Raw genomic sequence first — 17,595 nt, 5'->3', positions numbered from 1 at the left:
ATTTGGTTATATTTGTTTAAAAATATTTATTTTTAAACACACACACACACACACACACACACACACACACACACACACGTGTGTGTGTGTGTGTGTGTGTTTAAAAATAAATATTTTATTATAAAAATATACTGCACCCCATTATGCAAATTAGAACGAACAATTATAAAGTTATATCGCAGATATTGTTTACCTTTAGTTTAGTGCAGGACATTGATAACAGTTTGGTGTTACCTTGCTCATTGGTCTATTTTCTGTGGCACGGGACCAGTATTTTATTTCGAAAACATGCATATCTACAGTATGCCGACAGCTAAACAAACACTACATGCTCAGTGTTTATTAAAAAGCGTGGCATTCCCTTGCGGTGCATTTCAATGAATGAACGCAAGTCTACATTAACATTGCTATGTAAACCTAAAAGACCTTTAAAGACCTTGTCAGAACCCGATGTGAGGAATAAGAGACACTCGACCAGGTATCCACAGTTATGTATGTAAATCTAACCATATGTATATGCAAATCCTGACATGTAAATGCACCACTCAGCTACTTAATGTAGTTATTACAAAAATGGGGTCCATTACAGCAGCAGAATGTTGAGATCTGAGAATTACTCCATTACTAGTCCACACATCAAAAGACTTCAAGAGGAAGTCATTTTAAGAGTTATTTTAGTTTAAACTAAACTATCGCATAAGCTGCTTGTTTGCCTGTATCTCTCGTCCTCCATGTCTAAAGGTTTCAGTCTGTCTGGGTGAGGTCTTGTTTGACTAGTCTCAAGGGAAGATGCTGGAAGGAAATGTCTTCAACGCGATGTGGCAAACATGGCCCCAGGGGTCATGTGACAGCTCTAAAATGGCCTTTTGATTCCGATTCACAGCCCATAATAACCCCGCTACCAGATCTAAGGCCTTTTTATGTAGCCTCGGCAACCCTACCCAGGGAATTTGCGCTGCCGTCTTGTCCTCTCGCTGCATTTCACCAGGGAAAACTATACTGCCGAGAGAAAAAGCAAGAAATGGCAAAGAGAGAGATGCTTTGTGTGCATATTCTTCATAACATCGTAACTCACTCTTCTTTCCCAGTCTCAGAAAAACAGTCAGGAAATACCTCGGCTCCTCCAGGCGAAGGTATTGCACACAATAAAGGTAAGAATGTAGATCTAAGGAGCCTGGGATGGACAAATCACAGCACCTCCTTTTTTTTTTGTTCATTTAAGGGCCAAAGAGAGCGAAGGAGCGGCCTCAGATAGATCTTTATGTTCCTGAAGCGGTTTTCATCTAGATGCTGCCATTATTCCCAGTGTGGGCTGAATAAACAGTGGGATGACCTATGACCCCAGGCTTTATGATTTCATAAGCTCAAAATCCAGTTTGTGGTCGAGTTGGCCATACACACCTGTGTGTATTTATTTCTAGCATTACACTCCAGCGGACTCGAGTCTTATCTAGAATGTCTAGTGTGTGACAAAGACAGAAAGTTAAAAGCCATATCATAAGTCCTTGCTCCCAAGTGCTATTCTTCATATAACAGAAATCTGTGCAATATGTAAAAAAAAAAAAAAGGGGGGAAGATGACCATATACAAGGCCAACCTCTCCTACAAAGTGTAATCACAATAATCCCAGAAAGTGAATGTTAGAAATCTGAAATAAATAAATCATTAGTCCTTGTGGCTCGACAAAAAAGTAAAAACTGGTTCCCACATTTGGTGAATCTAAATGGTGTATCTAATTCTTTCCAGGTGTAACATACAAGTGAGTCCGGATAGCCAGTCAGAAAAGAGGGGCGTAGTATTTTTCTTCCACAAAAGCAGGATAACGTTCTTAGCTACAGTCATACCATATCGAACAGGTAATCGTACCTTTGGACTGAGAGACTCCAGTGAGTCTGACCAACCAAGAATTGCTATCATAGGGTCAGGAAGTAAAACAGTTATTGACCTTGGCAAAATAAACGGGAATATTTTTAGCCAAAAACTCTGAATTTGAGCACAGAACCAAAAAAAATGTGCCAGGGTACCCTCGGCAGCTTTGCACTTATCACATATAGGGGAGATAGAAGGATAGAATTTGCTTAGCTTTAGGCCTATCTATTTTAATATATTTTAAAATGTAATTTATTCCTGTGATCAAAGCTGAATTTTCAGCATCATTACTAATCAGTCTTCAGTGTCACATGATCCTTCAAAAATCATTCTAATATACTGATTTGCTGCTCAAGAAACATTTATTATTATTATTATTATCAATGTTGAAAACAGTTAGGTAAAAAATTGTTTCCAAGATTCTTTGATGAATAAAAAGTTGAAAAGAACACAATTATCTGAAATAGAAAGCAGATAACATACATACATACATACATACATACATACATACATACATACATACATACATACATAAATAAATAAATAAATAAATAAATAAATAAATAAATAAATAAATAAAAATAATTGTGTGTGTGTGTGTGTGTGTGTGGGTAAATCAAATAAATCAATGCTTTTATTCAGCAAGAATGCAATAAAATGAGTTACAGTTACAGTAAAGATATTTATAATTTAACAAAAGATTATATTTCAAATAAATGAAATATAACTTTCTATTCATCAAAGAATCCTGAAAAACAAATTGTCCACAACTGTCCGCAACATTGAAAATACACTTCACACACACACATACACAAAATTCAATAATAACATTAATAATGTTAATAATATATATTTAAAATATTTATGGTTTTAATTAATTTATAAGATTTTATTTTAATTTTTTATAAATAAATGAATAATAGCCTAATGAAACTAAAGATTGGGAGGGAAACACTTTTTTTTCTCAATTTTACAATCTCTGGACAGTTAGCCTAACACATTATGTGACATCCAGAAAAGCAAAGCCAAAATTGTCAAGTCAACTTTCAATTCTAACACTAAAAAAAAGTTTTTTTGAACAACTAGATTTCTCTGTTGCAATCAAGTCAGAAAAAAAGCATTTATGACTGCACGAACTCTGAGAGAAAAGGTCACGTTTGCTGCCAGTGAAGAAATGTGTTTTATATAAAAGAGAGCCTTGTTCTGCTCTGAGCGCTGACTGGATTGGGCAACAGGCCAAGGTGGATTGGTCATCATAAGTTTGCGAAGCCCACAGAGAAGCTCCCACCTCCCTTTAGTTTGGACTATACGAGACATCCTTGAGAAAGAGATGCAAGTATATCGCTCTATTAAAACTGAGAGCGTGTCAGCAATGTCGGATTTAATCATTAATGAGACTTTACCAAACCTCAACGCATTTGTACAGGCGGATCCGTATATACGACACTATGAGGGAGAGCTGCGGAGAAGGTAAACAAACTTTTAATAAATTCAACCTACCTAGTTACTTATTCTTATTGGTCGTTTTATGAATTTATTCCGAGTTTTAAAATCTTTGCAACGTTTCATACACGCACCTGTAGGCTATGTCTCTCACGTGCTGCACGTTCAGCCACATCCACATGAATATTTTGTTGTATGAATATCTGAACATGCAATATATCAAAAGAAAGAACAGAGCCTCTGCTTTTAAACAACAAAAAACTGTTTATTCCAGCTTAATGCCTTTTTTTTTTTTATCAACACTTGAATGTGGGTAAGAAAAATAAAAAACAACAACATTTTGAACACAAATCTGATAAAAAGGTGTTTTTGAAACGTGGTGTTTACCAAGTGCATAGGCAATGCTTTTATGGCTTTTTTTCTGTTTCTTTTTTGTCTGTTTTGACCCAGAGATTCAGTGCTCTTTCAGAAAATGCGTAATAGCGCCCCCTTCGGTATAACAGTGAAAACGTGGAAAGCCGGAAAATTCTGTCAATGCGGGGAAGCGTTGTATCATAAATGATGGAAAATTTCCGACAGTGAAATACAAATTGACAGTTATTTTTGATGGAATATTGCAATCTTTATTATAAAGGATTTTTTATGTGCACATCATTGTATTATTTTTTAATTCATGTAATGTCATTATATTTAATCAAAATAACTTCACCTCCCACAGGCAGTGACATCTCATATGTTTTCTGATGACGTGTTTATTGGGTGAACGTGATTTCACCAAGTACCACATGTTCCTGGATCAACATCTTTGTTGATCCTGGAACAACTTTCCGATCAACCAATCAGATTTGAGGGACAAGTTTACAGTTTAAGTCAAGTTTAGGCTTAGAACCAGGGTGAGATGGTTCAACATCAGTGTTATTCGCCTATCATTTCCTTCTGATTTCAGGGAAAGTTAGGGGCTTAGTTAAGGACTCAATTTTGGGACAGGAATGTTATTCCAGGATCAACAAAATATGTTGATCCAGGAACATGTCTTACTTGGCAAAATCACGGTGACCTGTTTATTGACGGGGAAACCTCACTCACATGAAATCGCTGCAATAACAAACCACAATGATGCAATCAATTCCCGATAGGCAAAATCAAGTCCCTGTCTAATTTTTTTCTTGTTTGAAAAGCCGTTGCACTCGGATGTACATCAAAATAAGGGGGGAAAAGACAGCTGCAACTTCCGTTTCTATGCTGTTTTGATCTATAAACGCTGCCTAGTAGGCTAGACATGATTCTAGATGTCAGTATTCAAAATATTACAATCAATGAAATCGTTAATTCATCCAAAATGTAAATGTTGTCATAATTTAGGCTACTCATTCCAAAACCATAATGTCTATTTTGCTGTTAGATTACCTAATTTTCATTTTCATGTTAACCGTTCCTTTTCAATGCTTATAAAAGCCAAAGTGTTGTGAAATTGACTAACTTTGGTTCTCCCTCACCTTAGAATCCCCATGACACCATCTCAGTGTCTCCGCTCACTTCCATAATATTGATGTAGGCTACTTGCATTTGCCATACAGTGAGCGTAAGTCACTTTACTGTGACAATAATGGATTCCAGACTTTTTGGATTATTAATGTTCATATAGAACTTGCGGTGAAAGTATGGGACTGTCAGCTAGTCCAGCAGAAAGAGAAAGCAGCTAATTGGCCGGAGCTTGTGAAAACAGGGTGAGATGGCACACAGAGAGACAGCATCTGAGCTTGGCAGGTTTCCCCCATACCACCAGCCAGTCGTCGTACCTTGTTAAAATTCACTTTAATGTCTAGAGCCTCTCAGACAGACACACATGCACACATTCGTGCAGGCATGGGCGCACGCACCTGAGACTTCCATGGGGTGGTTTTTGTGTGGCTGGGAGACAGAAAGGGAAAATTAAGTCAGGCATTGTCAGCAGAATATTGTCACAGGGGGTTTCAGTTCATGACGGGGGTTTGACAGGGAACTTTCTTAGAAAAAATGCTTGTGTGAAGTATGCAAATGAATTTTGCTGTCGAAATATCCATATCCCCGCTTAAAATTTCACTTTTTCTTGCAGCTTTATGCCTATAGGAAAAGTTTTGTGGACAAAACATAATGCATTAAACAGGGTTATCTGATTGTGAATATGGACAACTAAAGTGAATGTAAAAGAAAAACTAAATGTCAAATAAACTTTTGCTATATACAAAAATTGTTTACAAAAATGCAAAATAGTTTATTTTAATGCATACACTATACATATATAAATATATATAAAATAATGATGACTTGGTGTAGTTACAAAGTAAGTTTTTGAGTGCAAGAAGCCCTGTTTTTTTTTTTTTTTTTATTGCAGCTGGATGTCAGTGGATGTTTTTGTATGCATTTTATTTTGTGATAAATAAACTGAGCACTGAAATGGAGAGCAAACAATGCTGCTCTATAACAGGATATGCATACACTGATGACAACCACAGCAAACACACAGCAACAGATTAAAAATGTAAAATTCCAGTATGACATTGCCAGTCATTATATCACATAGGCATACATCTGCACTTGTTTGAATGAAAAGGCTCTGAGCCTGGGTTATGCAGTACTGACTGTTAAGGATCCTGACCATGCTTTCTATATGTGTGACAGAATAATCAAGTAACAATTATAATTTAAACCAATAATAATATAAAATAAATATATTCTATTAAATTATATCCACTAATCACAAATACAAAAACAAATGTATGTTAAAACAATTAAACCCAATGTAAACCTAAACTTTTTTTTTTCCTGACTTCAGAAACTGTATTGAGGGTATAGCATTACAAGTAATTTGAGTTCTGTCATGACAACTCTCGAGTGGATAAATTTCAACCAGCATTTATTGGCATATTGGCATTGGCTTGATTTTGGTAAAGGCTGCTGCAAGAAATGGTGAACTTCCATTGCAGATATCTACATGTGGTGCTGGGGAGGAGGAGGGACAACAGAAGCTTTCATATTGTGCAGTGTGCCGATCGCAGGCTAAATATGGTTACTTGGATTTGGAAGTTCTTCTGATTGGCTGGTGCCGCGGCATTGAAAGAACCAATCAGCATTCGGTTAGAGTTATGTATTTATTTAATCAGATTACTTTTCCCAAGTATCTAGTAAAGTAACACATTACTTTTAAATTTACAACAAAATGTCAGAGTTATTTTTTCAAATAGGTATCGCAAGGTACTGTTTTCCCATTTTAGATTAACACCTCTGATGTGCCCGTGTTGAGAGAAATCAAGAGTAAGGTGCGGAGGTGCTGTGTGCACCGTATAAACATGATGGCTACGGTTAGTTCTATCAAGACTGAATGTGAGCATGCAAGCACTCATCTTACTTGCACAAAAACAGATTAATTGTTCCTCAAAATGAATAAAAAGAGTGTAATGCAAATGCAGAATATTACGCAAACCTGCAATTAAATGTTAAATTACAGAAATATACCAGAATGGCAGCACAGCTGAAAGGTTTGTGTGAGCTGCGCCCTCTGTACATTTCCTTCAACCTGAGGCTTATTCATTTCACTATTGGTGTGAAAGGGCTCTTACATTTGCCAAAAATAGGACTTAAAAAAAAATTTGTTAAAGCTATAGTAGGTAATCCTGTTCAGAAACACTTTTTTTTATACTGGGTGAAATGGTCCTTCCATCCTGAGAGTAGTCAATACATTATGTGTTCAGAAAAAGGAATGAAAACAATCAGACCTCTGTAGCAGCTGCAGGACAGTAAAAACTCTGACCAATCACTGCCATTCGGTGCGAATGTAAAGAACCAATCAGATGCCTTCAGAGCCAGGAGGAGTGTCTTAGCAGTGTCAATCAAGTTCACGTACGCGCTGATCGCCCCTCTCTTGCACAGCGCGTACCGTCATTCAAAATCAAGATTGCCGGTGTGCCGAGCAGCTGTGCTAATGGCGGACAAACAACCAAAACTGCCAATTTCTCGAGTGGAACCTGCTCATACAACAAAGACAGGTAAACGGAAAAAGACAGATGACGATAAACAAGCCCGTCGGAGCCCATTGACTCAGTGTTAAAACTCTAGCCGCATAACATACAGATAAAATGTCACGCACTGTGCAAAGCAACTATTGAAACCTGCTAACCTTATATCTAGCGACCTTATCCGTCGTCATCGGTGACCCTGCATGTTTACTAGCCTGCGCGTTCACGGCAGCTAGGCTCCGCTGTGGGGGGAACTTTACATAACAAAATACATGTTTAACAGCTAGTAGGCCTAACGTTATATGTTATGAATCTTACACGAAATTCATCTTCATCACAGTGCAACTAATGGAAATGGAAAAACGTGTATCAATGCAACCTGTTTTTAGCTTTGCCTTATAGTTATAACTAGCTCGTTAGCGAATCAAAAAATATATATTTTAAACTTTACCAATATTGATATGATAGCTTGATAGTGAGTAGGCTACTAAAATACATCTTATTTGTTTATATTCATAATGATAAAGTTAGATTTTTTTTATTACATGTGATTCTGACATGATGCTACATGCACTGCGCTCCTTCCTCTCCGCTCGTCTCAGGTAAATAATGCGTCTTCCAGCTCAGCTGTCGGAGTCGCGCGTTCATGTGTTTTGGGGGCGTGGCTTTGGAAGGACCCCAGAAGGGAGAGGGTGGACTGAATGGAAATAATGAGCTGTCTTTAAAACAGTCGTTAGAGGTCTACATACACTCGATTTTTATACTTTCTTTTTCAGAATACTTACATTTTAATTATGTATTGATATATATATAAAGTTTAAACAAATTTGAAAAATAAGTTTTTTAGACCATTCTTACCTACCCCAGCTTTAAGCCCAGCTCTTTAGTTACTTTTTAGGGAGGAATGCAATATTGTAACGCATTACTTTTTAAAAATAACTTTCCCCAACACTTAGCTACTGTCTGATTGACTGACAGCACCATTGGTTAGATTTTACCCTCCCTCGTAGCCACTTCCCTTCTAAGATGGAAGCTTTTAAGGTTAAGAGTTTTTTTTTTTTTCCTGTTTTTTTGTAACTGCTGAGGACCAGGTGCTGCTGATGACACTTCTAGTAAGAGTCATCACATCCTGATATCTCTCTCTTTCAGCCCTTCGTGCAATGTCGTATTTATTGCTTTAGGAATGAATCAGTTTGATTGATTGCCTTCATCACTGATAATGGCCTCTTTTCTCTCGGGGGTCAGAGATGATGCTGTTGGCACTTTTAAAGTGCCTGTCTGTCATTATGTTCACTGTACATAAAGTAGAGAGGGTTAAAAGATAATGTGGCGGCCTCTGATATGTAGCATCCTTATGTGTACAATCACAGTTTACATTTTGTTCGTGAGTTAGCCAAATCCACCCCTGACCTTTGTACAAAATTGGTCCAGAATTTAATTTGTTAGGAGCCAACCTGGTAATTGTGATGTTTTTTCTTCTTCCTCTCATAAGTAAACATGTCATACCACCTTTGCCTCCTGCCAACAGAGAACCACTTTTTTTTTCTTTTTTTTTCGCTGCCTCATTTATTCTTGCCTTTTTAATATTCCCTTCCTCCGACTTTTTTTCTTTTTTTTTTTGATAAGGTTCATTTCTATTCAGAATGGTGCTCCCAGGGGACTGGATAAATGCAAAGCTTATATGGAGTGGGAAACAAAAAGCAAAAGTAATATTATTTAGAGTATAAGATTTGAATAAGATGGCATACACCAATTAAGCCCATTCTGGTGCTGGTGGCACTCGTGAGGAATGCATAAATGGGTTTCTTCCTGAACTCCTGTACGCATGTAAAACTTTTTTTTCATTAAACTTCAAAACATGCAGTTAGGCGGTCCACGTGGGGACTCAGAATTGGTTATGAGGTGGTCTCTGTCTATGATATTTATGAGCAGTGCTTGGTTAGTAGGCACAGGTAGCAGTGTTGTCAAGCCGCCACACACACGTTTTTCCCTCCGGTGAAACACATCTGTGAAATTCAGGTGGTGGTTGTTTATCTGTGAGCTTTTTCTTTGTCATTTTACAGCCTCTATATTTCAAATGTTCTGAAAGATTGATTAAAACAAGAGAGGGTGGGTTTGTGTGTTAATCATGTTAGGCCTATATACAGGGAGGGTCGTAGGGGTGATTCTAGGGCCTAACAGGGCCAGGGGAGCCCACACGAATTACAGTAGGGTATCAATAATTATGTGTATTTTACATAAATAATGATCCCACAAACCTTGTTTTGTGTGATATTCGTTTTAATGATGGTACTGAGATTTATTCAGTTCTCAAATATATAAAATGAATGAAATTTGAAAACGTTGCATGATTTAAATATTGAAACAATGTTACAATTGCAACCACATTGCAAGATAGACATGTTGTGAGATTTAAAGGAGCCGTATGTAAGATTGTGGCCTAAACTGGTACTGCAATCACTTTTAAATTACTGTAGAGTGGTGTATCCCCTCCCCCTCCCCCCCTGACTCAAGGTTGCCAGATAGGCTGCAGGATCCAGCACGAACGTTTGTAGCTGCAGCTGTGGTAACTAGAGCAGAGCTGGCAACCCGGATGCCGAAACACTACTGACTTCGTGATTGGTAGATAGGTGGAGGGTGGAGCATCAGGCCGAAACACAACATGACAACATCAACATCAGTTGAGGGCTGCAACTTCACTTTTTAAATGACAATATCCTGGCCGGACTACTGTTGTCAGTGATATAAGTATTTGAAATGAACATGATTTCTTAATGTCTAGTGACATATCAGGGCCATTTTATGATTAATTGAAATACATTTCTTACATACAGCTCCTTTAAAAGTCACAATTACAATCACAAGTCACAATCATAAAAAACAATTGCAACAATTTGCGAGATATGAAGTCACTATGGAAGCTTGTTTCCGTCACAGAAAAAAACATTTTAAAAGATAATTGTGACTTTTTATCTCACAATTGCGAGTTTATTTCTCAGAATTGCAAGATATAAAGTCAGAATTGCGTGTTATAATGTAATACAGATGTAAACTCGCATTTGTGATATAAAAAGTCTCAATTATCTTTTAAAATGTTTTATCTCGCAATTCTGACATATTTTCTCAGAATTGTGAGACTTTATAATGCAATTGCGACTTTAGGCCTATATCATGAAATTCTGACTCCCAATTGCGAGTTTGTAAAGTCAGAATTGCGAGATATAAACATGTAATTCTGAAGTTTATTTCTCACAATTCTGACTTTATAACACGGAATTCTGACTTTATATCATGAAATTCTGACTTTATAACACGCAATTGCTAGCCTGGGTGCCAGCCCGAACTCCGCCCACAACATTTGTTTGGTCGGGAAGTTCGGTCTGGACTCGATCCGTTGAGGAGTAATTATGCTCGGCTCACAGAAGGCCGAGCCAATCAAATTGCCAGGGCGGGCTTTAATCGATGATGGACAGATGATCTGCGGTTACGTAATCACCCACGTCACCAAAGAGCGCTTGGGCTGAATTGGTTTTCAACAAAGATGACTGCAGCAGGAGAATTGAGATGTTTAGATTCCGCTTCTGTTATAAAAGAAATCGACAGCGCATTCATTTTAAAAGACGAACAGAGAACCGCAATCAAGGCATTTGTCGATCGGAAAGATGTGTTTGCTGTCCTTCCTACAGGATTTGGCAAAAGTTTAATTTATCAGCTGGCTCCGATGGTCGCTAAGAAGATGGGACGCAATGAAAACCCTGTGGTCATTGTGGTTTCTCCTTTGGTCGCACTCATGGAGTGCTTTATTATTACTTTACTCATTACTTTACTACTTATTCCTGCGTGTGTGCAGTTGAGCTCTGTTGACAACTATGCGTCACTCATTGCGTTGCTCTGATTGGTTGTAGGTCTATCCAATTGAGTGCAGAGTTTTTTTGTTTTTTTTTCTGGTTCGGTTAAGACACGCCTCATAATCAAAGCCCTATGGAGCAGTATCAGACTCAAATTCTGCCTAGAATATGAGTATGACGAAGTCAGGCTACGCAATTGCGACTTTATATCACACAATTCTGAGATAAAAAGTTGCAGTTACCTTTTTTTTTTTTTATTCTGTGGTGGAAACAACCTTCCATAAGTCACACTGAAATGTAAGTAGTAATATAAGAAAAAAGTCACATTTGCAATATGCAGTATTAGCAATATGCAGTAAAGGAACACATAATTCCTTGCTATGGTCCTTTGTACATAAACATCCAATTACTGTACTTTGTAAACATTTTGAATTTTTGTTCATCAGTAGGGGGTTGATTAATGCTGTTTTGCTAAAGGTGAAAGTTGGAGTCGTGTGGTGCTGAAGCAATACAAGGAAAATAGTGAGCTTATGAATTCATGAGGTCGCCTTGTCTGCAAGATTATTACATGAATACCTGCTGTTGCGGAGTGTCTTTAAGATCGTTGACTCACTTATTATTAATCTCATTCTACAGTGGGAACTTAAGCTGTAGCAGTAGTGCAAAATCGCCCTTCAGCAGATCCCATTCATTGCAATTAACCGTTCGCAAAGACCCGTCCCCTTACTGTTGCTATGTCCGACAAGCTACGCCGCTCTCACGTATAGACAGTATACTGGACACAGCGACCCCACTGGATTCAACGGAGAAAAGTGTAGTCAATTAGGAGCTCTCACTTCCTGATGGCTGAGCGTACTGCGCAGACTCAAACTGAGCTTGACGACGTAGATGTGACGTGAGCAACCCGTCTGTCTTCTAGTAGCTGTGCCAAGAGAAATCTGAATCATTCCCTTCCGACACTTGCAGAGACGGAGAGTGTGAGTAGGAGGTGTCCATGAGCTAGGAGCAGGAGAAACTTTTGCCAAGTATTCTGATTCATTATTTTGTCATTTTGCCTTCACGTCCCCCCGATTGCCCGCGAGCTTCTCCTCCTGTCCATACGGTAATTTCTCTACTGTGCGACAGTGAGTCGCATTGTTATGACGCGATCGTTAGCCTATTTTTATAAAATGAAGTTTTATGTAACAAAGTTCGGGAGGAGCATGTTCAGGTAATCATCCAATCAGCACAAGAAATAGCCAGTATAAATAAAGCCTTCCCTTACCTCCTGTCTCATGACTAATTTCTCAGCATCCCGCCACCACCCCATCACCTCACATTCGGCTGGGTCTGCTCATAGATACCTATGATCTATACATTCATGGGGGGAGTACTCTGGGGTCGGGCTGAATTCCGAGCTCGGAGCCCTCCCTACCCGGACAGCAAGCCAAATACGCATTTTAATATTACATCAGATTTCATTAACATGTGAACTCGTGAAATCTGCTTCTACAGGGCCATAACGTAAGATACAAGGTAATGGAGCCTTTTATAAATTTTCGTGTTTCTTTAGAAATAAATAATGGACAAATGGAGTCTTTAAACGCCTCAGATGTAAGGTTATTCGCTGTCAAAGTGATGCCAAAATGAATGGGAGTCAATGGAATGCTAACAGCAGGTGGGGGTCTGCTAATCAATGGCGGCGCCCGGGGAAGCTTCAATATTTTACGAAACATTGGCCCCCTGCTCTCACACCACTCCATGTTCTCACGGCGTGAAAAATACATCGCGGAGGAGAGAGGACACTGACAACGCACTGAGAGACAGGACCGACCAGGTTACTTTTGATATAAAACAAAGTCTCAATTTTCAAATTTGGTCTTTTTTTTATTTTTATTTTTTATTTAAACAATAAATACCATTTTGAGGCTCTTTAATGTTTCAGACAGATCGCTGTAGAGTCTCAGTTAAAGCTGCTCGTGAACCGATCATCTCTTCCTTCTAGTTAATTTATAGCATCAAATAAACATGAATGAACATAAGAAGAAATGTTTTAACTGCGGAAAGATGTCAGTACACTCCGTTTTTCAAGTTCAAATTCTCCAACGTTAAAGGTGCTCTAAGCGATGTCACGCGTTTTTTAGGCCAAAACATTTTTTGTCACATACAGTAAACATCTCCTCACCATCCGCTAGCTGCCTGTCCCCTGAACACACTGTAAAAAAACGCGGTCTCTGTAGACACCCCAGGCTCCACAAGAAAAACAAACTGGGCTAACCCGCACCACGAAACATAACAAACTGTTCCAGCCAATCACAGACAAGAAGGATTTGGGGGGTTAGTGCGCGGATGAGGAGGAGGGAAGGTCTAGCTAGCTTCCGTTTTGTTTGAAAATACTTTAAACGTCAACAAGAAGCGACGTCACCCAACATCACTTTAGAGCACCTTTAATCTACTTACTCTCCTGACTGTTTTGTTCGGCGGATGGCGGATTATGATTGGTCAGATCGCCTGTCAATCAAACTCCCTGCGAAGGGTCAATTGCATGGAAAGAGTGGTAGCCTACATTATTCAAAATGTATATTTTGCTCTTTCATATTCGTCTTTGGAATACAAAGTCATACAGGTTAGGAAGGACATGAGATGGATTTTCTTTGCAACTTAAAGGGACTGTGTGTAGGAATTTCTCCCATCTAGTGGTGAAATTGTATTTTGTATAGGCCTATGTCACGAAAAAATTGAAGACCGGAAGTACGTCTTTTAGTAGGGATACGGCTCTTCCGGTTAGCTTTTTACAATGGCGGAGTCCGATAGATACCGCTGGACCAAATATCTCCGCAACCTGCCTGAAGTCACATATGACGATGTGGTTCGGATGGTAAATGAAAACTTCCAAGTGGAAAAGCGTGAAAGCTGAGGAATGGCTGTCTACGTCCTGACGCAGAGCAACCCGGTACACTACAACAACAGCGGCGGGCTGTTCGTCAGTAAGGTAAACGTTTCTATGGTAACAGGGAGTTGAACCAATCAGCAGACGTTGCTGCTACGCTTAGGATTGTGGGTAGTGTAGTTTTTTTTCATACGATCGCGGATAAAACATGTTTTTCTTAAAACAGGGTTGATTTCATACGAACTTATAGCTTCTACAGGAGCAAAAACATTCGTTTCACAACCTCATAGCTCGTGGTCAGTCTACCTCGGATGGTTTAGACATTATGGCTGATAATCTAAATCCTTATGGAGAAATACTGTTGACCGGAAGTTCTGAATCCCTACTCCGCGTTCCGGAAGCAGGAAGTGTGACATAGGCCTATTCAAACGAATAATGCTCTCCAGCGCCTCACTTTTTCAAATGCGCGTTGCATCTATGGTAGCCGTTATGTACTAAAAATCTATGACAGGATGTCTTATAATAGCACTTTGAGTTTTTCTTCGGGTGAACAGGTTTGTTATTTAAAACAAACTGAAACTTGAAACAACGAAAAAAAGAATGTTACAGTATGAATTACTGACTGTGAAAAACATTAACTATGGTAATTAGTAGTAGTTATATTTTTTGAAGTACGTGCATTGTTAGATATCATCATCACCAGAGCCTTCTCTAACGTTACTTTACTCAATTGCTGCTATTCATCAAAGAGCCTGTTTAACTTTTAACTATAAATGTTCTACTGTCTATATAATAAAGTACACAGCCAAGCAATGAAAAAAAAGCTTGTAATTAAGACCGTAACATTGACTTACCTGTCGAGAAGAAAGCAGGCAACTTCAGGGTCTCTTTTGAAAGCTTTCTCCTGCATTAGCTATCCCGACATTAACCCTTGTTTTTGTAATCTCCGGTCACGTTTCCTTTTACGGTCTATTTTGGACTTTTTCGACGACGAGGACTCATCCTGTGACTCAGCATATGTATGAATGAACGGTGTATAAATAACCGTGCAGTGCATCCTTTTAAACTTGCCGGGGCAGTGACAAGCGCCTCTCACTGCTCTGCGCCTCCGCTTCTGCTGGCTTCAGTCACGTGACGCTGGTTCTGAACGAAAACGCGTTGTGGAAACGCGTTGGCCTAGTACTTTTTGTCCCTCTCTGCTATTATAGTTTTTCAAGATGGCGGAACTACATGGAAGCCTCCGTGGACCTACCCGTCCCATGTATATAAAGATAATAAATTCTTCGTTTACGAGGATTAGTCTGATCATTGGCATAGGTATTTGTACACCATTGAGGGCATATTTATTAATACAAATATTGATTTTAGATAATAAAATACCTAAAAAGCTACACATAGTCCCTTTAACATTTTTTATTTTATTTAACATGCAGTAAAGTGCTTTTGCAAAGCCACTGTGATGGATTCATGGGTGAGGGAAGACAGAGACATTTGATATTATTGCAGGAACCCTGAGCAATTTTTGGACTTGAGTTCCTTGCTTAAGGGTGCACAACACTGGTCAGGAATAGACACTGTAGGAAGCCAGCAGCCTTCCAGTGCTACGCCGGCATTTGCCACTATGCCGCTTCGCACCAATAATCAAGTCAAGGATGCTGAGCTCTGCACCATACCATTATTATTCATGAGCTTGTTTTTCCTTTGTCTTTGCTGTTGCCTCTAAGAAGCCCCAGGTAAAGATTCACCTAGGCCATTCTACCCTGTGCTGAAGAAAATAGCATTTGGTCATAAGATAATAACTTTTGTTTCATCAGCTTCCTGCGGTTAAATCCTGATTGGTGGCTGTTTAATCCCTCTTGGACATTTGAAGGGCTGATTGCTTTTTGATTCTGGTAAAGTCATAGAAGACACTGCATGAAGATACTTGGTTCTTTATTTTATTGCATTGCATTATTTCAGTTTAGTTTTATTTTTAGCACATTGTTATTAAAGAAACAAAAATGCATAAGAAGAAAGAGGCTGACTTCTTATGGACTGGCCCGTAAAAAAAAAAAAAAGAAATCAGGTTTTCCTCCATCTTAATAAATTGTCATGCTAACTTTATAGCTTATACTTGATTGTTTGGCTTATTTATTTACAAAAAGAAATGAATTTGCATCTCCCACATGAACACCTCTGATCAATGTCCTTGAAGCATTTGTGCTAACCACTAAACCACAGCTTCAGTAAGAGTTTTAGTTCCAAGGTGTGTCCTCATCTTAAGAAAGGAACCTCTAAAAAAAAAAAAAAAGAAACATCAATTTCCTAGACTGGCTGAGTCAGGCAAAGGCTTAGTCCCTGATGGTAAATCCAGGAGACAAAAACAGGCTTTGTGTCCTCATCCTTCTTCTTTAATTGGTTAAATTAACAGTTAAGATGTGGTTTGTGTCAGCAGAAGGTCAGCGAGAAGTTTCTCGGCCTCTCCGTCTCTGGCTTTCTCATTCATAATAGGGTGCTTCTTCAACGTTTGCTATCTTGTTTGTTTCATTCTGTGCTGGAAATTACATTTTGAATATTTTTTGTGATAAAATTGTCTTGGCCTAATTTGGCCAAGTTTACATTTCATGCATCCAAAAATACACAATTAAATAATATTTTCAAACTTTTTGCATAATTTGACAAAATAAATAAATAATCCCTGACCCCCAATACATCTTTTGGTATATTTATTTGAGTTTTTTTTTTTTTTTTGTCTTCTTAGTATATAGTTTACAGGTTATTTACAGTGAAGTAATTGTATGTCCTTACGTATTGTGTGTCCTTATGTTATTGTACTTTTGTAAACTGCGTTCCATAGTGAAAAGACATTTCGTTCCACTGCATTCATGACTGAATGACAATAAACCTTCTTTAATCTCTGATCTAATATAAACATGTGTTGATATGAAATAGTTGATGGTTATTTCACTCAATGTTTAGATTTTATATATTTTTTAAACATGTAATAATAATTCATTTTTATGATGCAATTTCCTATTTTGATTGCAAGTCTGGGCCAAATTGTAAAACGATAAAATCTTTACATTTAAGAATTTGAAAAGTAGCAAAAAATACACAATCGTTCTTAAGAAATTAATACTTTTATTATGCATTAAGGATGCAATAAAGTGACTATAAAGGCATTTATGATGGTACAAAATACTTCTATTTCAAATAAATGCTGTTCTTTTGAGCTTTCTACTCATCAAAGAATCCTGAAAAAACAAGTATCACATGTTCAACGCATTCTCATCCTATGGCGTCATATACTGACGCTTTTGACATTTCGTCTACATCGAATGCACATGGCACCCTTCAGCGTCAATATGACACGCACAGAGCTTTGTTCGGTTATGGGTAGGTTTAGGTCTGGGGTAGGGTTAGGGTTAGACCGCTAGGAGGCGCCTTCTGGCCCATATCTATCGGCGTCTCATATTGACGCTAAAGGGTGCCATGTGCGTTCGATGTAGACGAAATGTCAAAAGCATCAGTATATGACGCCTTGGGATGAGAACGGGCTGCACATGTTACAACTGTCGACAATGATAATGAT

The 17,595-nt window shown here is 38.3% G+C and overlaps 1 protein-coding gene across 2 annotated transcripts in view; it reads left to right on the top strand.

The window, feature by feature from the left end:
- The first annotated feature begins 3,176 nt into the window (after positions 1–3,176).
- Positions 3,177–17,595, top strand: part of gbe1a (glucan (1,4-alpha-), branching enzyme 1a) — a 139,470-nt gene continuing 125,051 nt past the window's right edge. For both annotated transcript variants that reach the window (XM_084400765.1, XM_084400764.1), the window contains exon 1: positions 3,177–3,339. In XM_084400765.1, the coding sequence (XP_084256891.1) occupies positions 3,200–3,339 (140 nt within the window). In that variant the 5' untranslated portion in view covers positions 3,177–3,199. The remainder of the gene's footprint in view (positions 3,340–17,595) is intronic.

The sequence above is a fragment of the Rutilus rutilus genome (assembly GCF_951802725.1).
Source record: "Rutilus rutilus genome assembly, chromosome: 25".
Classification (NCBI taxonomy): Eukaryota; Metazoa; Chordata; class Actinopteri; order Cypriniformes; family Leuciscidae; genus Rutilus; species Rutilus rutilus.
Note: the sequence above shows the minus strand (reverse complement) of the source record. Positions and strands in the feature narration are given on the sequence as shown.